Source organism: Hyla sarda, chromosome 4, assembly GCF_029499605.1.
Source record: "Hyla sarda isolate aHylSar1 chromosome 4, aHylSar1.hap1, whole genome shotgun sequence".
In the NCBI taxonomy this organism is placed as follows: domain Eukaryota; kingdom Metazoa; phylum Chordata; class Amphibia; order Anura; family Hylidae; genus Hyla; species Hyla sarda.
Genome location: NC_079192.1, coordinates 21,996,345 through 22,020,587, shown reverse-complemented (window position 1 = coordinate 22,020,587; position 24,243 = coordinate 21,996,345). Strand labels below are relative to the sequence as shown.

Genomic DNA, 24,243 nt, shown 5'->3' with positions numbered 1-24,243 from the left:
CTCTGCTGCTGGGCTCAGGCCATTTAGTGGCATTTTGCGCCCTCTTGTGGCCCATAATTGTGCCTTTTCGTTGAAGTTCCTCTTTATAAACACAAAGTAATACAGCGTGTAAAGTATAAAATAATTTATTTACAATGTATCAAATATCCATTATTGCTATTGACAATCTGCCGACCGGCCGCGATCCCTAATCATGTGACACAGGGTCCGAGGCTCCACCTGCTGTAGCTGTAGGCAAGTAACCACAGGGGCTGCCGGAATGCGGGTGATGTATTCCCTTTCCAACCGTGTGAAGCGCGTCAGCTGTGATGAGGCTGGAGGATCAGTATAAAACAGGTATAGATTCAAGGACAAGGTGAGGACAAGTTTTACAGCCAAAAATAATGTGCAGGGTTATGCTGTTCACCTGAATGAGGTAGCAAGACTATGCACAAACTTCTTGGCTCCATTATACAGCTGATTGGCCAAGGTGTAAGCCCATATGCTCACTCACCATCACTAGTCCTACAGCGCCATCTGTTTCATTCCAGCACAGCTGCATCCAGGCGTTTCATTACTGTAACTGGTCCAGTCTGACCCACAGAAAAATAAAATAAAGAGCAACTACAGGAGGACATCATCACCCATTACATTGCTCCTGCTAGCTCAATCCCCTCCTGCTCTCTGTATACTGCTGCAATCTCTATGGGACCAGGATATAGTGTTGTTATACCCCCCCCCCCCCCAAAAAAAAAAATGTTTTCACATGTTGCATTTTTGCTGCATTTGCTACATTTCCCATGAATACTCTGCCTTTAGAGGGGGTGTAGTCTCATCAATGCACCTGGTTATCATGCTGCTGGAGATCGCCCAGGTGCACTGATTAGACTCAAGTATGTTGTAGCAGTTCACACTATGTCCAGTGCATTTTCAGAGAAATATTGTCACAAGGAGAAAGTGATTTGACCTATAAATCACAATATAGGTGTTTTATAAAGATTTCACGTTCACATGTTTAACACTTACTGCATTATTTACACATTTTTTTTATGCATTTTTAGCTCATTTTGTAGCAATTTTACAAAATCATGGAAACAATGACCCGTTTTTACCATATTTTGCACGAAACAGTGTGAACACAGGAGACGTATAACTACTATATATCCTGATCCCATACAGATAGCAGCAGCAGTATACAGATAGAGCTAGAGGGGAGGTCTATAACTACTATATATATATCCTGATCCCATAGAGATAGCAGCAGCAGAATACAGATAGAGCTGGAGGGGAGGTGTATAACTACTATATATATCCTGATCCCATAGAGATAGCAGCAGCAGTATACAGATAGAGCTGGAGGGGAGGTGTATAACTACTATATATATATCCTGATCCCATAGAGATAGCAGCAGCAGAATACAGATAGAGCTGGAGGGGAGGTGTATAACTACTATATATATCCTGATCCCATAGAGATAGCAGCAGCAGTATACAGATAGAGCTGGAGGGGAGGTGTATAACTACTATATATATCCTGATCCCATAGAGATGACAGCAGCAGTATACAGATAGAGCTAGGAGGGGAGGTGTATAATATTAGAGTTGAGCGAACTTACAGTAAATTGGCTCGTAGCGTACCTCGCAGCTCAGCTGTTCATTACTTTAGTCTGCATAAATTAGTTCAGCTTTCCAAGGGCTCTGGTTGCCTGAAAAAGTCCGGGTTGACAGTCTTAGGTCTCCTAGGTCTGTATCCACCTTTTCCCAGTCAACTGGAGCCCTTGGAAAGCTGAACTAATTTACGCAGACTAAAGTAATGAACAGCTGAGCTGCGAGGTTCGCTACGAGCCAATTTACTGTAAGTTCGCTCAACTCTAACGACTATATATCCTGATTAGAGATGAGCGAACTTACAGTAAATTCGATTCGTCACGAACTTCTCCGCTCGGCAGTTGATGACTTTTCCTGCATAAATTAGTTCAGCTTTCCGGTTCTCCGGTGGGCTGGAAAAGGTGGATACAGTCCTAGGAGACTCTTTCCTAGGAATGTATCCACCTTTTCCAGCCCACCGAAGCACCTGAAGGCTGAACTAATTTTCGCAGGAAAAGTCATCAACTGCCGAGCCGAGAAGTTCGTGACAAATCGAATTTACTGTAAGTTCGCTCATCTCTAATCCTGATCCCATAGACATAGCAGATGGAGCTGGGAGGGATCTGATGATGTCAACAATAGGAAATATCCAGCACCAGGATAGCAGGTAAAACATCCAATTTATTGAGGCATGTAAATAAAACTGGTACACAGGAGTGTAGTCGCCTACGCGTTTCGGGCTAGAGTCCCCTTAGTCATGGCATATTAATAGGTCACATGGTGGTTACAGGTGTATACTAGACAAAGCTAAAACGTGGCATGGAATCCAAACTGGAGAGGAGTTATTTCCTGCACCCACTAATGTTACATGGATACCCGGTTTAATATTAACACACTGATAGATTCGACTATCAAAAATGCAAAAAACATTTACAACACTGAATATAATAATAACACTATTCTGAGACAGGAACTAACATAATAACATTATACATTAAAGGGGTTCTCCGATGAAAAAGTTATTCTTTTTTTTTATTTTATTTAAATCAACTGGTGCCAGAAAGTTAAACAGATTTGTAAATTACTTCTAATAACAAAATCTTAATCCTTCCTGTACTCATTAGCTGCTGAATACTACAGTGGAAATTTTTTTCCGTTTGAAACACAGAGCTCTCTGCTGACATCATGAGCACAGTGCTCTCTGCTGACATCTCTGTCCATTTTAAGAACTGTCCAGAGTAGGAGAAAATCCCCATAGCAAACACATGCTGCTCTGGACTGTTCCTAAAATGGACAGAGATGTCAGCAGAGAGCACTGTGCTCGTGATGTCAGCAGAGAGCTCTGTGTTTCAAAAAGAAAATAATTTCCGCTTTAATATTCAGCAGCTAATAAGTAAAGGAAGGATTAAGATTTTTTTAATAGAAGTAATTTATAAATCTGTTTAACTTTCTGGCACCAGTTGATAAAAAACATTTTTTTTTCACCAGAGTACCCCTTTAATATGTTAAAATGAGATCTTGTCTTAAATTAAAACCATTGGGTTCCCTGGTTTCTAGAAAAAACATCCAGAAGGATTCTCTGTTTAGGAGGAGCCTTTTTATGTCCCCCCCCCCCCCCCCGATAGGTCGTTTAACCTTTTCTATACCCATCACTCGTAATGATTTTTTGTTGCCTCCATGTTTGTCTCTAAAGTGCTTGGAAAATGCAGAAATATTGAATCTGATGATGTCATCCTTTAATTTACGTGAAGTCAAAATCTGACATCTTGTTGTAACCATTAGACAGTGAAAAATCTGTCAGACTGGTGTTAACATGACCAAATTAGAGAACTAAAAAACACACGGATGCAACTGTGCTGGAATAAAAAAAATTGCGCGGTTAGCGCTGGGCGGCATAATGGTTCATACCGAATATCGGTGTTTTTTTTTTCTTTACGGTATGAATTTTTCACATACCGCAATGCCGTTTCCATAGTAACCAACTCCAATGCCTGATGGCGTGGAGAGATGTCCGGACTCACAGCGTCTCTGGGAAGTGTAGTCTGAGCTGCACTGCACTGACTGTGAGGAGCTGGGAGGGGGACTACAATTCCCGGCGGGCACATGACTTCCGGGCGGGCGCAGGAAATTCGAGCAGAAATGCGGAGACATGGAGGAGAGTCACCGGGCGGCCTGACTGAGACCCCGGGTACTATGATTAGGACCCCCGACCATAAAGCTCCCAACTTAGCTATGATGAGCGTACATTGTATTAGGAGTCTCACCTGAAGTTACCGCTCCTGCGGCGTCCACACGCTGCCTGAATGTGAGGACTATGGGTCGGGCGATGGCCGGACGGGACATCAGGAAGGCTAGGTGGTCTACCAGGGGGTCTCTGCTGCACTCGTCGCTCTGCAGAAAAACAATGGATTAAGTTTTCTAAGCACCATCTTCAGTCAGTCACACCCCGTGCTGGTGGCCTGTACCCGTACCGGCATCTCGCTGCTCCTCCCCCGGCTCTTCACCACCACCTTCCCCTGAGACAGGACCCGCCCCTGCAGAGCCTCCCAGAGGCTGCGGGAGATTCCCAGCATCAATGAGACCTGCTCATCCTGAAGGAAGAGCTGCACCTCTCCAGATCCATCCTCTGCCTTTACCCTGAGATACAGACAAGAACAGGTTAACCCTTGTAGCGCTCTCCTCTGCTCCACATAAGACCGTCTTGCTCACCAGGCTTTGGCTCTGAAGATCCCAGATTGGGAGGTGCAGGACGGTGAGCGTTCACAGGAGCCCTGAAGGTTAAAAAAAAAAAAATTAGACTCTAAGCCAGTGTTTCCCAACCAGGGTGCCTCCAGCTGTTGCAAAACTACATCTCCCAGCATGCCCGGACAGCCAAAGGCTGTCCGGGCATGCTGGGAGTTGTAGTTTTGCAACAGCTGGAGGCACCCTGGTTGGGAAACACTGCTCTAAGGGAAGTAATGTTGCAGCGCAGGCGTACCTTCATGAATGCGCTGCCGCACGCGGAGCAGTCCCAGTGTAACGTCATGCTGAGGACACAGGACACGCAGCACAGGGCACGCTGAGGAGTCGGGGTCCCTGTTAGCTGCTTAAACAACACAAGAGGGGCAGCAGCGACATTCTCACTGAAAATACAGAGGACAACGTCAATGTCAGCGTTCGTGCATCCAGCTGTTCCAGAACCAGTTGGCTGTCCGGGCATGCTGGGACTTGTAGTTTTGCAAGGGTTTTAATGGGAAACTCTACCTGTGCTCTGCTGGTGGGCTCAAGATGCTCACATGGGTGGTGAGAACACTGCGGAGATAGACTCTACCAGACCTTAGTAAGAAAAGACAGAAATATCAGCAACAGCTGTTCATACACAGTACAATACTTAGTACCGATACCAAATTGCATCCTGTATTATACTCCAGAGCTGTACTCACTATTCTGCTGGTGAGGTCACTGTGTACATACATTACATTACTTATCCTGTACTGATCCAGAGTTATATCCTGTATTATACTCCAGAGCTGCACTCACTATTCTGCTGGTGAGGTCACTGTGTACATACATTACATTACTTATCCTGTACTGATCCTAATTTATATCCTGTATTATACTCCAGAGCTGCACTCACTATTCTGCTGGTGAGGTCACTGTGTACATACATTACATTACTTATCCTGTACTGATCCTGAGTTATATCCTGTATTATACTCCAGAGCTGTACTCACTATTCTGCTGGTGGGGTCACTGTGTATATACATTACATTACTTATCCTGTACTGATCCTGAGATATATCCTGTATTATACTCCAGAGCTGTACTCACTATTCTGCTGGTGAGGTCACTGTGTACATACATTACATTACTTATCCTGTACTGATCCTGAGTTATATCCTGTGTTATACTCCAGAGCTGTACTCACTATTCTGCTGGTGAGGTCACTGTGTACATACATTACATTACTTATCCTGTACTGATCCTGAGTTATATCCTGTATTATACTCCAGAGCTGCACTCACTATTCTGCTGGTGAGGTCACTGTGTACATACATTACTGATCCTGAGTTATATCCTGTATTATACTCCAGAGCTGTACTCACTATTCTGCTGGTGAGGTCACTGTGTACATACATTACATTACTTATTCTGTACTGATCCTGAGTTATATCCTGTATTATACTCCAGAGCTGCACTCACTATTCTGCTGGTGAGGTCACTGTGTACATACATTACTGATCCTGAGTTATATCCTGTATTATACTCCAGAGCTGTACTCACTATTCTGCTGGTGAGGCCACTGTGTACATACATTACATTACTTATCCTGTACTGATCCTGAGTTATATCCTGTATTATACCCCAGAGCTGTACTCACTATTCTGCTGGTGAGGCCACTGTGTACATACATTACATTACTTATCCTGTACTGATCCTGAGTTATATCCTGTATTATACTCCAGAGCTGTACTCACTATTCTGCTGGTGAGGCCACTGTGTACATACATTACATTACTTATCCTGTACTGATCCTGAGTTATATCCTGTATTATACTCCAGAGCTGCACTCACTATTCTGCTGGTGAGGTCACTGTGTACATACATTACTGATCCTGAGTTATATCCTGTATTATACTCCAGAGCTGTACTCACTATTCTTCTGGTGAGGTCACTGTGTACATACATTACATTACTTATCCTGTACTGATCCTGAGTTATATCCTGTATTATACTCCAGAGCTGTACTCACTATTCTGCTGGTGAGGTCACTGTGTACATACATTACATTACTTATCCTGTACTGATCCTGAGTTATATCCTGTATTATACTCCAGAGCTGTACTCACTATTCTGCTGGTGAGGTCACTGTGTACATACATTACATTACTTATCCTGTACTGATCCTGAGTTATATCCTGTATTATACCCCAGAGCTGTACTCACTATTCTGCTGGTGAGGTCACTGTGTCCATACATTATGTTAAAGGCATAAGTTAATTTTATCATTTCAAGCAATTACCGGGGCTGTATGGGTACGATACCTGGACACCTTCCTCTCCAAGCCTTGCAGCATTACTGTGGTCCCTGGGAGAAGTCCCAAAGGGTAGGAGCCACCAGAGACATCCAGATAAACAGACACAGATGAACGGCTCTGGGACTGTGTTAGGTTCACTCTGATGGCGGCTCCGGGAGGCAGGAACCCATCTGTGTAGGAGGACAGGACATGATATACATGGACATAGTACACGACGAGGCAACAGAATGACACTAAAGACACTTACCTCTGTACATGTTGGTTGGCGCTGTCCTCATACTTTGGGTATCACATATGGAGCGGCTAGACACCACGCCAGTCACAGTCAGCAGAGACCCACCGGAGCTGGAAGAGACACCATCCGCATGACTGAGGATCAAACATCAACCGAACCACAAGGCCCAGTCTAAGGAGCAACTCACCTCTCCTTCAGAGCATCTTCTACAGAGAGGACGTCAGGCGGGTCTAGTGAGGAGGCTGTGGGCTAAATACACAGACAAGACACATCATAGGGTGTACACCCTGAGGACACCGCGCAAAGAAACCAACAGCGCAGACAAGTCACCTCTACGTCTTCTAGTGTCCAGTCAGGGGGAACCAGGAGACGTCGAGGAGCTCCGACAATATCCAGGGGAGGAGCAGATAAGCGATCAAATATCCCCCAGTCCTGAAAAGAGAAATAAATGGTGAAATGTGAATATTGGGAGGGAGATAAACTCCTCCCCCTGCAGGGTGATATATATAGAAGGATATATGAGTCTCCTCCTCCTGCAGGGTGATATATATAGAAGGAGCTATGAGTCTCCTCCTCCTGCAGGGTGATATATATAGAAGGAGCTATGAGTCTCCTCCTCCTGCAGGGTGATATATATAGAAGGAGCTATGAGTCTCCTCCTCCTGCAGGGTGATATATATAGAAGGGGCTATGAGTCTCCTCCTCCTGCAGGGTGATATATATAGAAGGAGCTATGAGTCTCCTCCTCCTGCAGGGTGATATATATAGAAGGAGCTATGAGTCTCCTCCTCCTGCAGGGTGATATATATAGAAGGGGCTATGAGTCTCCTCCTCCTGCAGGGTGATATATATAGAAGGATATATGAGTCTCCTCCTCCTGCAGGGTGATATATATAGAAGGAGCTATGAGTCTCCTCCTCCTGCAGGGTGATATATATAGAAGGAGCTATGAGTCTCCTCCTCCTGCAGGGTGATATATATAGAAGGAGCTATGAGTCTCCTCCTCCTGCAGGGTGATATATATAGAAGGATATATGAGTCTCCTCCTCCTGCAGGGTGATACAGTCACAGCGCCCCCTACAGGGTGATACAGTCCCAGCGCCCCCTGCAGGGTGATACAGTCACAGCGCCCCCTGCAGGGTGATACAGTCACAGCACCCCCTGCAGGGTGATACAGTCACAGCGCCCCCTGCAGGGTGATACAGTCACAGCGCCCCCTGCAAGGTGATACAGTCACAGCGCCCCCTACAGGGTGATACAGTCACAGCGCCCCCTACAGGGTGATACAGTCACAGCGCCCCCTACAGGGTGATACAGTCACAGCGCCCCACCTGCAGGGTGATACAGTCACAGCGCCCCCCTGCAGGGTGATACAGTCACAGCGCCCCCCTGCAGGGTGATACAGTCCCAGCGCCCCCCTGCAGGGTGATACAGTCCCAGCGCCCCCCTGCAGGGTGATACAGTCACAGCGCCCCCCCTGCAGGGTGATACAGTCACAGCGCCCCCCTGCAGGGTGATACAGTCACAGCGCCCCCTGCAGGGTGATACAGTCACAGCGCCCCCTGCAGGGTGATACAGTCACAGCGCCCCCTGCAGGGTGATACAGTCACAGCGCCCCCCTGCAGGGTGATACAGTCACAGCGCCCCCTGCAAGGTGATACAGTCACAGCGCCCCCTACAGGGTGATACAGTCACAGCGCCCCCTACAGGGTGATACAGTCACAGCGCCCCCTGCAGGGTGATACAGTCACAGCGCCCCCTACAGGGTGATACAGTCACAGCGCCCCCTATAGGGTGATACAGTCACAGCGCCCCCCTGCAGGGTGATACAGTCACAGCGCCCCCTCTGCAGGGTGATACAGTCACAGCGCCCCCCTGCAGGGTGATACAGTCACAGCGCCCCCTGCAGGGTGATACAGTCACAGCGCCCCCCTGCAGGGTGATACAGTCACAGCGCCCCCCCTGCAGGGTGATACAGTCACAGCGCCCCCCTGCAGGGTGATACAGTCACAGCGCCCCCCTGCAGGGTGATACAGTCACAGCGCCCCCCTGCAGGGTGATACAGTCACAGCGCCCCCCTGCAGGGTGATACAGTCACAGCGCCCCCCTGCAGGGTGATACAGTCACAGCGCCCCCCTGCAGGGTGATACAGTCACAGCGCCCCCCTGCAGGGTGATACAGTCACAGCGCCCCCCCTGCAGGGTGATACAGTCACAGCGCCCCCCTGCAGGGTGATACAGTCACAGCGCCCCCCCTGCAGGGTGATACAGTCACAGCGCCCCCCTGCAGGGTGATACAGTCACAGCGCCCCCCTGCAGGGTGATACAGTCACAGCGCCCCCCTGCAGGGTGATACAGTCACAGCGCCCCCTGCAGGGTGATACAGTCACAGCGCCCCCTACAGGGTGATACAGTCACAGCGCCCCCTGCAGGGTGATACAGTCACAGCGCCCCCTGCAGGGTGATACAGTCACAGTGCCCCCTGCAGGGTGATACAGTCACAGCGCCTCCTGCAGGGTGATACAGTCACAGCGCCCCCTGCAGGGTGATACAGTCACAGCGCCCCCTGCAGGGTGATACAGTCACAGCGCCCCCTGCAGGGTGATACAGTCACAGCGCCTCTCACCGTCTCTCCTGTTGCCGTCATACGATACAATCTGTTGGGTTGGAGGAAATGAAACCACCGGACTGAAGATGAAGAGAACATCATTTTAACCTGCACAGGGACAATAGACGTTACCCGGAGGACCTGGAGATAACACAGAATACAGGACAATGGCTCCTGAACCTCAGACCTTAGTGACACTTTTTTCCAGTCTCCTGGAATCTTTGTCCTCTACTCCAGGAGAAGACCCCATCATGTCCACCCATGAAGCTGTAGCCCGAAACTGAAGCTCCTTGTCATGTCCGGGTCTCACACACCTCCCCTCCATACTCTCTATCACTAGGTGGCGCTGTGCCCAGGAAGCCTCCAGTCGTGGTATTTTAACCGCTGGCTGAACCTCAGATGTTGGAACTGGACAAGAAGGTGAGGAATGGGAGGAGTGCAGGACTGTCACGTCCTGAGCGAGGAACACCGCGTAAGTCCTAGGACAGAAGAAGGCAGGACCTCAAGATGGCAATAAGGAGGCCGGCACCTACGGGGTATGGAGAGACGGGGGGGCATGGAGAGACTTACCTGCTGCGCTCATCTTCATCATCATCCTTAAACTGGATATTTTCTTTCACCAGCTGATAGGTACCAACCTTGAGGACGCTGCCTACAGAAACAAGTCCACAGACAACATGAACACCCAAACTAGTGGTAGAGATAGACGGCCATTACCTCAGAGGAGGGGTCTTTAAAGGGGTACTCCACCCCTAGACATCTTATCCCCTATCCAAATGCCGGGGACCCCCGCGGTCTCCCTGCTCCACCTGGCGTTCGTTTGGAGCATCGGGTTCAGCACCGGAGGCTCGTGACCTCACGGCCGCACCCGCTTGTGATGTCATGGCCACGCCCCCTCAATGCAAGTCTATGGGAGGGGGCGTGACGGAACGTCACGCCCCCTCCCATAGACTTGCATTGAGGGGGTGTGGCCGTGACATCACGAGCGGAGCGTTACCGTTACGTCACGAGTCTCCGCCCCGCATCGCCAGTCATCCAGCACGGAGTGAAGTTCGCTCCTTGCACCTGATGTCTGGGGTGCCGCAGCCGAGATCACGGGGGGGGGGTCTCCATCGGGGGTCCCCATCTTATCCTTCATATAGGGGATAAGATGTCTAGGGGTGGAGTACCCCTTTAAAGAGGATATCCTAAGATTAGAACTTATTGCCTATCCATAATATAGGGCCTTTTTTTCAGTTTTGCATACGCTGTGGGTCAACAGTTTGGATATAGGTTAGAAGTATCTGAGTGGAGGGGTCTGACCAGACCCAGATACAAAAAAATAGGACACCATGGACTAGTAACTCACACAGTGGGCTAATACGGGACATCAAGTACTCTCCATCCCTTAGAGGTCTCATTTATTGTCACCAATTATAGGAGATAAATGTCTGGACATATAGGAAGGGTGTCTGACTGATGGGACCCCCGCGATCACACTACTTGCGCTGACTATGGGAGATACCCGAATACGGCACGAGGGGCACAGATTTGGAGATTGATGGGGTCCAAGAGGACGGACAACCAAAGGCTTTCCGGCCTTTTGGACCCCATCGATCTCCAAATCTGGTAGTTGTAGTTCTGCAACAGCTGGAGGCACACTGGTTGGAAAACACTGATGTAAATTATACGGCTGAGCATACATGCTGTTCTGCCATTCCGTTCACTTGGGAGACAAGGGACCTACTTAAAGGGGGAAGGGGGTTATCTGGTGAAAGTAAATTGTAATAGATGCAATATGGATGACAATGATCACAATGATGGTTTAACATTGATTTGTACCGATAAACTAAACCCCTTTTGGCACCAGAGATTTCTGCTATTAGAACTTGTAAGCGCAGAATCATTCATATGAGCGGTGTCCAAGGGTCTGTGCTGCCTAAATCAGCAATAATCAGAGAAATACAGAAAACAAATATATATATATATATATATATATATATATATATATATATATATATACACATACACACACACACACAGAGTACAGACCAAAAGTTTGGACCTTCTCATTCAGAGTTTTCTTTATTTTATGACTATGATAATTGTAGATTCACATTGAAGGCATCAAAACTATGAAGTAACACATGTGGAATTATATACATAACAAAAAAGTGTGAAACAACTGAAAATCTGTCATATTCTAGGTTCTTCCTTTTGCTTTGATTACTGCTTTGCACACTCTTGGCATTCTCTTGTTGAGATTCAAGATGTAGTCACCTGAAATGGTTTTCACTTCACAGGTGTGCTGGTGTGAAGGAGGAGGTGTGATGGTGTGGAGGAGGAGGTGTGATGGTGTGGAGGAGGAGGTGTGATGGTGTGGAGGAGGAGGTGTGATGGTGTGGAGGAGGAGGTGTGATGGTGTGGAGGAGGAGGTGTGCTGGTGTGGAGGAGGAGGTGTGCTGGTGTGGAGGAGGAGGTGTGATGGTGTGGAGGAGGAGGTGTGATGGTGTGGGGGAGGAGGTGTGAAGGTGTGGGAGGAGGAGGTGTGATGGTGTGGGAGGAGGAGGTGTGATGGTGTGGGAGGAGGAGGTGTGATGGTGTGGGAGGAGGAGGTGTGATGGTGTGGGAGGAGGAGGTGTGCTGGTGTGGGAGGAGGAGGTGTGCTGGTGTGGGAGGAGGAGGTGTGATGGTGTGGAGGAGGAGGTGTGCTGGTGTGGAGGAGGAGGTGCGATGGTGTGGAGGAGGAGGTGTGATGGTGTGGGAGGAGGAGGTGTGATGGTGTGGGAGGAGGAGGTGTGATGGTGTGGAGGAGGAGGTGTGATGGTGTGAAGGAGGAGGTGTGATGGTGTGGAGGAGGAGGTGTGATGGTGTGGAGGAGGAGGTGTGATGGTGTGGAGGAGGAGGTGTGATGGTGTGGAGGAGGAGGTGTGATGGTGTGGGAGGAGGAGGTGTGATGGTGTGGGAGGAGGAGGTGTGATGGTGTGGGAGGAGGAGGTGTGCTGGTGTGGGAGGAGGAGGTGTGATGGTGTGGAGGAGGAGGTGCGCTGGTGTGGAGGAGGAGGTGCGATGGTGTGGAGGAGGAGGTGCGATGGTGTGGAGGAGGAGGTGCGATGGTGTGGAGGAGGAGGTGCGATGGTGTGGAGGAGGAGGTGCGATGGTGTGGAGGAGGAGGTGCGATGGTGTGGAGGAGGAGGTGTGATGGTGGGGGGGGGGGGGGGGGCTTTGCTGGTGACACTGTTGGGGATTTATTCAAAATTGAAGGCATACTGACCCAGCATGTCTACCACAGCATCTGGCAGCGGCTGCTATTCCATCCGGTTTGCGTTTAGTTGGACCATCATTTATTTTTCCACAGACCCTGCTCTGGAGGTGACATCCAGTAGTCTGTTCTTTACCACTCTTTAAACACCAACAAAATGGTGCACGCAGTGGAACTTGTAAAAAAATATAAAACCCCTCCCCCTCTCCTTATGCACACAGACAAAAGAGGAAGGTAGACGAGCAAGACAAGGTTTGCCTTCCTCAGGTTCCTCATGTTAGCTCCCTCTGCTGGTCAACAGTGGGAAATATGACAAGTTATTTATTTTTTCATATTTTGTGACAAGTAATTTTTTTTTCATATTTAAAAAAATTTTGAAAACATTTAACCTCTGAAAAAAAAAAAAAAAAATTGCATTTCCTTTAAAGGGGTACTCCGGTGAAAACCTTTTTTCTTTTAAATCAACTGGTGGCAGAAAGTGAAACATATTTGTAAATGACTTCTATTAAAAAAATCTTAATCCTTCCTGTACTTACTAGCTGCTGAATACTACAGAGGAAATTCTTTTCTTTTTGGAATGCTCTCTGATGACATCACGAGCACAGTTCTCTCTGCTGACATTATAATAATAAAAATAAGTCTTTATTTATTGTTGTCCTTAGTGGGATTTGAACCCAAGTCCCCCAGCACTGCAAGGCAGCAGTGCTAACCACTGAGCCACCATGCTGCCCTTAGCATACATCTGCTATGCACGGTTGCTAAAATGGACAGAGATGTCAGCAGAGAGTACTGTGCTCGTGATGTCATCAGTGTTCCAAAAAGAAAGGAATTTCCTCTGTAGCATTCAGCAGCTAATAAGTACTGGAAGGATTAAGATTTTTTTAATAGAAGTAATTTACAAATATGTTTAACTTTCTGCCACCAGTTGATTTAAAAGAAAAAAGGTTTTCACCGGAGTACCCCTTTAATGGCATGCCAGTAACAAACTAGAAGCCAGGGGACACATACCTATCCAGACGATTGGAGGAGCTGGCAAAATCAGGCAGGTGAGAGAAGAGGACTGGTCCTTTAAGAGCAGAGATCCTGAGGAGGAGGCCTGAAGGACACCGAGAAGAACCTGCGGGGAGAAGAGGGATGTGACATGTGCAAGCACCATCTCCACACCTGCATCCAAAGGCTCCCATACACACTACAGAAAAGTCACCTCGGGCTGTTGTGTGGGAGTTCACACAACCGCCTCTGGTAAGGGTCTCTTATTACCCTAATCTGAACCCTACAGTGGTGATTCTACGCTATGGAGCGCTCTGTTAGCTTGTTTTAGCTATATACTATAATAGACAGGGCTGATAAAGGGGAGCATGACAAAGTTTTGCATCACCCCTTTTCTGAATATCTCCTCAAATGGTACCTGTTCGATCCACCCCCCCCCCCCCCCCCCCGTGTCCCTCTCTTCTCCTCACTGTGATGACTCCTCCCCCTCTCTCACTCTGCTCTGACTCACAGAGGGCCAGGAGCAAGCACAGCAGCTCTGGACCTGCCTGCAGCCCTGTCAATCACTCATGGTGTCCATGTGTCGATGACCACTGGACACTGCAGGACTGGTATGTGTCCCCGGAGGCAGGGGGCCCCTAGTGGTCATTTTTTTGACTGGCTTTCTCAATATGAAATACTGAAACATTTCTGATGAAAGCAAAACATACTGTTTTTGCATGATTTATAATATATCAAAAGTTATTGTATCTGACAGTGCCCATTTAAAGGGGTTATCCAACATAAGGTGACTTTAGTAATTAAGGGTCATACAGTAATGGACATGTTTACCAAGGAACTGTGCTTATGTTAGTGGTAAATGGCCGTGTCCTGTGTCCCCCATCACGCTGCTGGCCTTGTTTTTGGTAACAGGCAACTTCCTTTGTTTCAAGGTAGAAGTTTACTTATTTCCCTCAAACACATTGGACGCCTCACCCATTGCAGCACAGCCACGATCCCTTTGATCACATGACTTGCCCAACATCACCTGACACACAAGCTGTGGATCTGTGTGATGACTAATGCATGCACATGTGGGCTGGTAACATTATCATGGGGCTGGCCTAGCACACAACAAACAAAGCAGCCAAGCCCCCTTTCAGCACCTGACTTGTGAAGTAATGTCTCGGGCAGCACCGCAAGATGGGTTAAGCTCCGAGACAACATTCATTTTGTAGGCTGCAGGAAATGAACTTTTGGGGGGGGGGGGGGCAGTTTGAGGGAACGACATCATCCAGCCATCTACTCTGTCTCTGTCCAAATCTCTCTGAAAGCAGCCCCCAACCCTCCAAAGAGACACAGACCATGTGGTTTCTGCCCTGCCCTGATGAGTCAGGCTCTCTTTAGTGCTTATAACTGGAGGTGTGTGCAGCCTCAGCCAGTCACACACTGAATCTCTCTCTACTGCTCAGAGCAGGAGGATGGGGGCTGCTCTGGGAGAGTGAGCTGGCTAGCAGAGTAAAGCTGCAATGACTGCTGGGAGATGTAGGAAAGGGGAGGGAAAGACGGTAAAGAATATCAAGCATCCCGAGAAGACAACAGAGGCCACAGGAGCCATGCATATCAGGCAGGATGGTTTACAGGTAATATATCCAGATAGTGTGGTGGCTTTAGAGCTTTTACTTCCCTGGAGTACCCCTTTAAGTGTAATTTCTTGATTCCCATGTATCACACCGAAACAGCTTTAATACTCACATGAGGAGGGGTCAGGTCTCCAGACTTCAGTGAGTAATGGGACCAGTGAAGACGGCGATTGGACTCCTCTGCCTGAAGGTTCGGTGAGGAACAGACCAGAGAGGGAAACAGAGAGAGCGGAGGGAGGCACCAGGGAGGAGGTAGCGGAGAGTACTGAGGGAAACAATGAGAAGATCATTAGATCATGGCCACCGACCCCATCATCTCTTGCCCCTTCCCGCAGCACTTACCTCCCTCAGTGGACAGTCATGTAGGTCCGCCATCATCTCCTCCTGTAAATCCCTCTCACTCCTCCCATTGGGCCAAGAAGACAATGTAGAGGACAATAATTTCTCTGCAGGACCTTCAGCTCCATTACTGAGGGGACGGGTGATGCAGGTCTGTCTGACCAGACGGGGACACAGTCTGAAAGAACCAAAGGTTACAAAACTATCACACACTGTATAGAACCCACAACTTGAGATGAGGTCGAGGTGGTCACTTACTTCTCCTGCAGCTTGTCCATGATGTGGCATACCCACAGGTACTCGGGCAGCCGCAGCCGGTAGCGGAACAGGAGGTGCAGATATAAGTTACCGGATCCAGGGGACAGAAAACACGGGGTGTCAAGACGAGAGAAGTCGCATATTCTGACCCGGCTTCTGAGACAGCAAGAGAGGACGAGGCTGGGGGAGAGAGGGCTGGGAGACTGCTGCAGGTGGGCGTCACAGACCTAAAAAAAAAAACAGGATCGGGCTATGAATGAGCAGTGTCATACGTTGTCCTACACCTCACCTGTTAGGTTACCTCACCTCCACCCTGGCACCAACTCTCAGGCCTCTACCACCGTTCCGCAGCTGCGTATATGCCGTGCAGAGAAGCAGCGCCCCGTCCAGCTCGTACAAGCCCGCTGGGGCATTCAGTACCCGCGTGATGACCCCCTGGGAGAGAGAAAACCTTGTATAACATCAGAAATAGATGCAGCAGATATGACAAAGGGCACTCTCACTGACCTCAACCAAGACATTGGTACCCATTAGAGAAGTGTTTCCCTATTAAAATGCCTCCAGCTGTTGCAAAACTACAACTTCCAGCATCCCCAGGCAGCCGAAGGTGCCAAGTTGCCATGCTAAACTTCTCATAGTAAAATGGATGTACACCATGCGGTACATCTGCTCTTAGTGGTATATGTCTGTTTACTGTGGGGCCATATGTATGGCAGATGCCACTTAGAGCGGATGTACCGCGCAATATACATGCTTTAACTATGAGTAGTTTCGCATGGCAACTTGGCGCCTGGAATTTGTCTAGCCCTGGTGTAAAGAACAGTGTTTTCCAACCAGGGCGCCTCCAGCTGTTGCAAAACTACAACTTCCAGCATGCTGGGAGTTGTAGTTTTGCAACAGCTGGAGGCGCCCTGGTTGGAAAACACTGCACTAGAAGATAAGTAAACGATACAATATGGTAAGAACCCACTATGTAACAAATAGGCTTACTACAGTCTTAATACAGACACTACAGTCTCCACTCCTCACCTTGTAAGTTAAAGTCTTGGATTCTTTACTCCATCTTCCCGGAACTTGCTCCTGGGGGTGACTAGGTGACGCTTTAATTTCACTTTGTTCTATTACTTTTTCTGAATTCTCCATGATGGGGGTAGAGGAACAAAATGGAGAGAGCTGGGGCCGTGAGATAAGAAGGGACGAGGAGGTCACGGCAAACACCTGCTGATGTGACCCGCGAAGACAAGACACTGCGAGCGCGGTCACTTCATACGTGTCACCGACATGTAACATGTGATACCAGGAAAGCTTGGATGGAACCTGCAATATAAGATACAAATATAGAGAAAGTCAGCTGGTATGAGTCTCCTCCCCCTGCAGGGTGATACAGATAGAAGCTATGAGTCTCCTCCCCCTGTAGGGCGGGACACTCACCTGTACAATGATAGATACAGACTGTCTGGTATCTTGCAGGAATAAGAAGAAGAAGGTCTTGTTCCTAATGGTGACCAGTGATGTGACAGATGAAAGCTGACCGCTCACTGACACTCGGGATCCTCGGGGCTGACACCTGCAGAGGGAGAAAAGCCGGAAAATGAGAGGTCACTGGAGAGGAAAGAGGGAGAGGCTGCAGGACCAAGAGGAAGAGGAGGAGGGAGAGGCTGCAGGACCAACAGGAGGAGGAGGGAGAGGCTGCAGGACCAACAGGAGGAGGAGGGAGAGGCTGCAGGACCAACAGGAGGAGGAGGGAGAGGCTGCAGGACCAACAGGAGGAGGAGGAGGGAGAGGCTGCCGGACCAACAGGAGGAGGAGGAGGGAGAGGCTGCCGGACCAACAGGAGGAGGAGGAGGGAGAGGCTGCAGGACCAACAGGAGGAGGAGGAGGGAGAGGCTGCAGGACCAACAGGAGGAGGAGGAGGGAGAGGCTGCAGGACCAACAGGAGGAGGAGGAGGAGGAGGGAGAGGCTGCAGGACCAACAGGAGGAGGAGGAGGAGGGAGAGGCTGCAGGACCAACAGGAGGAGGGAGAGGCTGCAGGACCAACAGGAGGAGGGAGAGGCTGCCGGACCAACAGGAGGAGGAGGAGGGAGAGGCTGCAGGACCAACAGGAGGAGGAGGGAGAGGAGGGAGAGGATGCAGGACCAACAGGAGGAGGAGGAGGAGGGAGAGGCTGCAGGACCAACAGGAGGAGGAGAAGGGAGAGGCTGCAGGACCAACAGGAGGAGGAGAAGTGAGAGGCTGCAGGACCAACAGGAGGAGGATTGAGAGGATGCAGGACCAACAGGAGGAGGAGAAGGGAGAGGCTGCAGGACCAACAGGAGGAGGAGAAGGGAGAGGCTGCAGGACCAACAGGAGGAGGCGGAGGATGAAGAGGCTGCAGGACCAACAGGAGGAGGAGAAGTGAGAGGCTGCAGGGCCAACAGGAGGAGGAGAAGTGAGAGGCTGCAGGACCAACAGGAGGAGGAGAAGAAGGGAGAGGCTGCAGGACCAACAGGAGGAGGAGAAGGGAGAGGCTGCAGGACCAACAGGAGGAGGAGAAGGGAGAGGCTGCAGGACCAACAGGAGGAGGAGAAGGGAGAGGCTGCAGGACCAACAGGAGGAGGAGAAGGGAGAGGCTGCAGGACCAACAGGAGGAGGAGAAGGGAGAGGCTGCAGGACCAACAGGAGGAGGAGAAGGGAGAGGCTGCAGGACCAACAGGAGGAGGAGAAGGGAGAGGCTGCAGGACCAACAGGAGGAGGAGAAGGGAGAGGCTCCAGGACCAACAGGAGGAGGAGAAGGGAGAGGCTGCAGGACCAACAGGAGGAGGAGAAGGGAGAGGCTGCAGGACCAACAGGAGGAGGAGAAGGGAGAGGCTGCAGGACCAACAGGAGGAGGAGAAGGGAGAGGCTGCAGGACCAACAGGAGGAGGAGAAGGGAGAGGCTGCAGGACCAACAGGAGGAGGAGAAGGGAGAGGCTGCAGGACCAACAGGAGGAGGAGAAGGGAGAGGCTGCAGGACCAACAGGAGGAGGAGAAGGGAGAGGCTGCAGGACCAACAGGAGGAGGAGAAGGGAGAGGCTGCAGGACCAACAGGAGGAGGAGAAGGGAGAGGCTGCAGGACCAACAGGAGGAGGAGAAGGGAGAGGCTGCAGGGCCAACAGGAGGAGGAGAAGGGAGAGGCTGCAGGGCCAACAGGAGGAGGAGAAGTGAGAGGCTGCAGGACCAACAGGAGGAGGATTGAGAGGCTGCAGGACCAACAGGAGGAGGATTGAGAGGCTGCAGGACCAACAGGAGGAGGATTGAGAGGATGCAGGACCAACAGGAGGAGGATTGAGAGGATGCAGGACCAACAGGAGGAGGAAGAGGTTGAAGAGGCTGCAAGACCAACAGGAGGAGGAAGAGGCTGCAGGACCAACAGGAGGAGGAAGAGGCTGCAGGACCAACAGGAGGAGGAAGAGGCTGCAGGACCAACAGGAGGAGGAAGAGGCTGCAGGACCAACAGGAGGAGGAAGAGGCTGCAGGACCAACAGGAGGAGGAGGAGGAAGAGGCTGCAGGACCAACAGGAGGAGGAAGAGGCTGCAGGACCAACAGGAGGAGGAAGAGGCTGCAGGACCAACAGGAGGAGGAGGAGGAAGAGGCTGCAGGACCAACAGGAGGAGGAGGAGGAAGAGGCTGCAGGACCAACAGGAGGAGGAGGAGGAAGAGGCTGCAGGACCAACAGGAGGAGGAGGAGGAAGAGGCTGCAGGACCAACAGGAGGAGGAGGAGGAAGAGGCTGCAGGACCAACAGGAGGAGGAGGAGGAAGAGGCTGCAGGAACAACAGGAGGAGGAGGAGGAAGAGGCTGCAGGACCAACAGGAGGAGGAGGAGGAAGAGGCTGCAGGACCAACAGGAGGAGGAGGAGGAAGAGGCTGCAGGACCAACAGGAGGAGGAAGAGGCTGCAGGACCAACAGGAGGAGGAGGAGGAGGAGGAGGAAGAGGCTGCAGGACCAACAGGAGGAGGAGGAGGAGGAAGAGGCTGCAGGACCAACAGGAGGAGGAGGAGGAAGAGGCTGCAGGACCAACAGGAGGAGGAGGAGGAAGAGGCTGCAGGACCAACAGGAGGAGGAGGAGGAGGAGGAAGAGGCTGCAGGACCAACAGGAGGAGGAGGAGGAAGAGGCTGCAGGACCAACAGGAGGAGGAGGAGGAAGAGGCTGCAGGACCAACAGGAGGAGGAGGAGGAAGAGGCTGCAGGACCAACAGGAGGAGGAGGAGGAAGAGGCTGCAGGACCAACAGGAGGAGGAGGAGGAAGAGGCTGCAGGACCAACAGGAGGAGGAGGAGGAAGAGGCTGCAGGACCAACAGGAGGAGGAGGAAGAGGCTGCAGGACCAACAGGAGTAGGAGGAGGAGGAAGAGGCTGCAGGACCAACAGGAGGAGGAGGAGGAGGAAGAGGCTGCAGGACCAACAGGAGGAGGAGGAGGAGGAAGAGGCTGCAGGACCAACAGGAGGAGGAGGAGGAGGAAGAGTCTGCAGGACCAACAGGAGGAGGAGGAGGAGGAGGAAGAGTCTGCAGGACCAACAGGAGGAGGAGGAGGAGGAAGAGTCTGCAGGACCAACAGGAGGAGGAGGAGGAGGAAGAGTCTGCAGGACCAACAGGAGGAGGAGGAGGAGGAAGAGTCTGCAGGACCAACAGGAGGAGGAGGAGGAGGAAGAGGCTGCAGGACCAACAGGAGGAGGAGGAGGAGGAAGAGGCTGCAGGACCAACAGGAGGAGGAGGATGAAGAGGCTGCAGGACCAACAGGAGGAGGAGGATGAAGAGGCTGCAGGACCAACAGGAGGAGGAGGATGAAGAGGCTGCAGGACCAACAGGAGGAGGAGGATGAAGAGGCTGCAGGACCAACAGGAGGAAGAGGATGAAGAGGCTGCAGGACCAACAGGAGGAGGAGGATGAAGAGGCTGCAGGACCAACAGGAGGAGGGGGATGAAGAGGCTGCAGGACCAACAGGAGGAGGGGGATGAAGAGGCTGCAGGACCAACAGGAGGAGGGGGATGAAGAGGCTGCAGGACCAACAGGAGGAGGGGGATGAAGAGGCTGCAGGACCAACAGGAGGAGGAGGAGGAGGATGAAGAGGCTGCAGGACCAACAGGAGGAGGAGGAGGAGGATGAAGAGGCTGCAGGACCAACAGGAGGAGGAGGAGGAGGATGAAGAGGCTGCAGGACCAACAGGAGGAGGAGGAGGAGGATGAAGAGGCTGCAGGACCAACAGGAGGAGGAGGATGAAGAGGCTGCAGGACCAACAGGAGGAGGAGGAGGAGGAGGATGAAGAGGCTGCAGGACCAACAGGAGGAGGAGGAGGAGGAGGATGAAGAGGCTGCAGGACCAACAGGAGGAGGAGGAGGAGGATGAAGATGCTGCAGGACCAACAGGAGGAGGAGGAGGAGGATGAAGAGGATGCAGGACCAACAGGAGGAGGAGAAGTGAGAGGCTGCAGGACCAACAGGAGGAGGAGAAGTGAGAGGCTGCAGGACCAACAGGAGGAGGAGAAGTGAGAGGCTGCAGGACCAACAGGAGGAGGACGATGAAGAGGCTGCAGGACCAACAGGAGGAGGAGGAGGAATGAGAGGCTGCAGGACCAAAAGGAGGAGGAGTAATGAGAGGCTGCAGGACCAACAGGAGGAGGAGGAATGAGAGGCTGCAGGACACACAGGAGGAGGAGGAATGAGAGGCTGCAGGACCAACAGGAGGAGGAGGAGTAGGGAGAGGCTGCAGGACCAAGGACCAACAGGAGGAGGAGGGAGAGGCTGCAGGACCAACAGGAGGAGGAGGGAGAGGCTGCAGGACCAACAGGAGGAGGAGGGAGAGGCTGCAGGACCAACAGGAGGAGGAGTAGAGAGAGGATGCATGACCAACAGGAGGAGGAGGGAGAGGCTGCAGGACCAACAGGAGGAGGAGGAGGAGGAAGATGCTGCAGGACCAACAGGAGGAGGAGGGAGAGGATGCATGACCAACAGGAGGAGGAGGGAGAGGATGCATGACCAACAGGAGGAGGAGGGAGAGGCTGCAGGACCATCAGGTAGAGTAGGAGGAAGGAGAGTCTGTAGGAGTAACAAGGGGAGGAGGAAGAGGCTGCAGGACCAAAAAGAGGAGGAGGAGCGAGGAGAGGTTGCAGGATCAAGAGGAGGAGGAGTTGTAGAGGCCCTCAGTCCATTACCTGTCTCGTAGAAGTCTATGCGCAGCCTCAGGAGTGATGGATGAGGAGGAATCTTCTGGGGCTTGTGCTGGGCCCTGAGGCCGGGGGATGAGGTTCGGGGGTGACAGGGCCTCCACATAGCCTGCTCTTTGATGAATAGGGATATAAGTCCAGCAGGGGAAGAAGACCAGTGATCCCAGACATGAGCAATCAAACTCAGACACCTGCACAGAGATAGTGAGTAATATGAGTGTTCAGGAGCAGCGCCACCTTGTGGTACCTTCAGGTAAAGCAGGGGTTATAAGCACTGACTGTGGCCCCTCTGGTGAAATATGAAATGGGGTGCCCACAGTCAGGCTGGCATCTCACCTCACAGGGCACACAGCCACTGGCATCACGGATATACAGGTTCCCATCATGCTCTCTGTTCCCCTCAGTGCGTTGGTCTGTGATGTACCCCACCAGAAGAAGGCGTGCCCGTGGCAGTATGGCGGGGGGCGCACTGCTGGATTCTGTCCTGTGCCCCAAACCATCTGAGCTCCACTGCTGGAACTGCTCAGTGTCCCAACCCAGGAGGGAGACACAGGGCGAGTGCTGGAGGGCGAGGAGCTGAGAAATCGGGGTAAAACTAGGAAGAGACAAGAGAGAGATTACTGAAAGCCAGTACAACTACACACTGACCCCTACAGGAGGGACACGGCACTGCAACACACTGACCCCTACAGGAGGGACACAGCACTGCTACATACTGATCCCTACAGGAGGGACACAGCACTGCTACATACTGACCCCTACAGGAGGGACACAGCACTGCTACATACTGACCCCTACAGGAGGGACACAGCACTGCAACACACTGACCCCTACAGGAGGGACACAGCACTGCAACACACTGACCCCTACAGGAGGGACACAGCACTGCAACACACTTATCCCTACAGGAGGGACACGGCACTGCTACATACTGACCCCTACAGGAGGGACACAGCACTGCTACATACTGACCCCTTACTGGGGGCACTGGGCCTGCACCTCTAGGACTATTACTGGGGGCCCTGGACCTGCACCTCTAGGACTATTACTGGGGGCACTGGGCCTGCACCTCTAGGACTATTACTGGGGGCCCTGGACCTGCACCTCTAGGACTATTACTGGGGGCACTGGGCCTGCACCTCTAGGACTATTACTGGGGGCACTGGGCCTACACCTCTAGGACTAATACTGGGGGCACTGGACCTGCACCTCTAGGACTATTACTGGGGGCCCTGGACCTGCACCTCTAGGACTAATACTGGGGGCACTGGGCCTGCACCTCTAGGACTATTACTGGGGGCCCTGGACCTGCACCTCTAGGACTAATACTGGGGGCACTAGGCCCTGCACCTCTAGGACTATTACTGGGGGCCCTGGACCTGCACCTCTAGGACTAATACTGGGGGCCCTGGACCTGCACCTCTAGGACTAATACTGGGGGCACTGGGCCTGCACCTCTAGGACTAATACTGGGGGCACTAGGCCCTGCACCTCTAGGACTATTACTGGGGGCCCTGGACCTGCACCTCTAGGACTAATACTGGGGGCACTGGGCCTGCACCTCTAGGACTAATACTGGGGGCACTGGACCTGCACCTCTAGGACTAATACTGGGGGCACTGGGCCTGCACCTCTAGGACTAATACTGGGGGCACTGGACCTGCACCTCTAGGACTATTACTGGGGGCCCTGGACCTGCACCTCTAGGACTATTACTGGGGGCACTGGGCCTGCACCTCTAGGACTAATACTGGGGGCACTAGGCCCTGCACCTCTAGGACTAATACTGGGGGCCCTGGACCTGCACCTCTAGGACTAATACTGGGGGCACTGGACCTGCACCTCTAGGACACACAAGGTGGTACCTGTAGCTGACAGGCAGCCGGGGGCTCAGGCTCCTCAGGTATGGGATGAGTTCTCTCCCCGCCGCCCCGTCTCTCAGCTGCTCCAGGACGTGCGCCTCTACCGCCTGCAGCCAGGAGGAGACCTGTAAGAAGACAAGGGCTCAGCACACGGAGGCTCCGGTCATCACCCCCACCACACGGCTGACACCCACCTGCGCCCCCTCAGGGGCCCCGGTCTCCATAGAAACCGAACACAACTTTATTCCATCCTTTACAAACTAATGAAAAGTCCTGGCGGAAGACGGAAGCGACGACATCAACCAGCCTCACCTATTGGCGGAAG

The 24,243-nt window shown here is 51.6% G+C and overlaps 1 protein-coding gene across 2 annotated transcripts; it reads right to left on the bottom strand.

Annotated features, from left to right (window-relative positions):
• Positions 1 to 139: 139 nt before the first annotated feature.
• Positions 140 to 24,243, bottom strand: CTC1 (CST telomere replication complex component 1). Of its 2 annotated transcripts, XM_056569087.1 has the most exons (24): positions 24,113 to 24,243; positions 23,922 to 24,043; positions 22,393 to 22,651; positions 22,045 to 22,247; positions 17,307 to 17,442; positions 16,905 to 17,192; positions 16,182 to 16,310; positions 15,876 to 16,102; positions 15,621 to 15,795; positions 15,391 to 15,543; positions 13,675 to 13,783; positions 9,996 to 10,077; positions 9,613 to 9,904; positions 9,444 to 9,533; positions 7,149 to 7,250; positions 7,006 to 7,067; positions 6,831 to 6,928; positions 6,591 to 6,753; positions 4,810 to 4,881; positions 4,544 to 4,688; positions 4,276 to 4,337; positions 4,038 to 4,203; positions 3,831 to 3,957; positions 140 to 314 (listed from the first exon to the last, which is right to left on the bottom strand). In XM_056569087.1, exons 1-24 carry the CDS (start codon positions 24,140 to 24,142, stop codon positions 157 to 159), a joined length of 3,450 nt encoding a protein of 1,149 aa, XP_056425062.1. In that variant the 5' UTR covers positions 24,143 to 24,243; the 3' UTR covers positions 140 to 156. The 2 variants fall into 2 exon arrangements, with proteins under 2 accessions (XP_056425062.1, XP_056425063.1); XM_056569088.1 differs by lacking the exons at positions 140 to 314; positions 4,038 to 4,203 and having other exon boundaries at positions 3,859 to 3,957.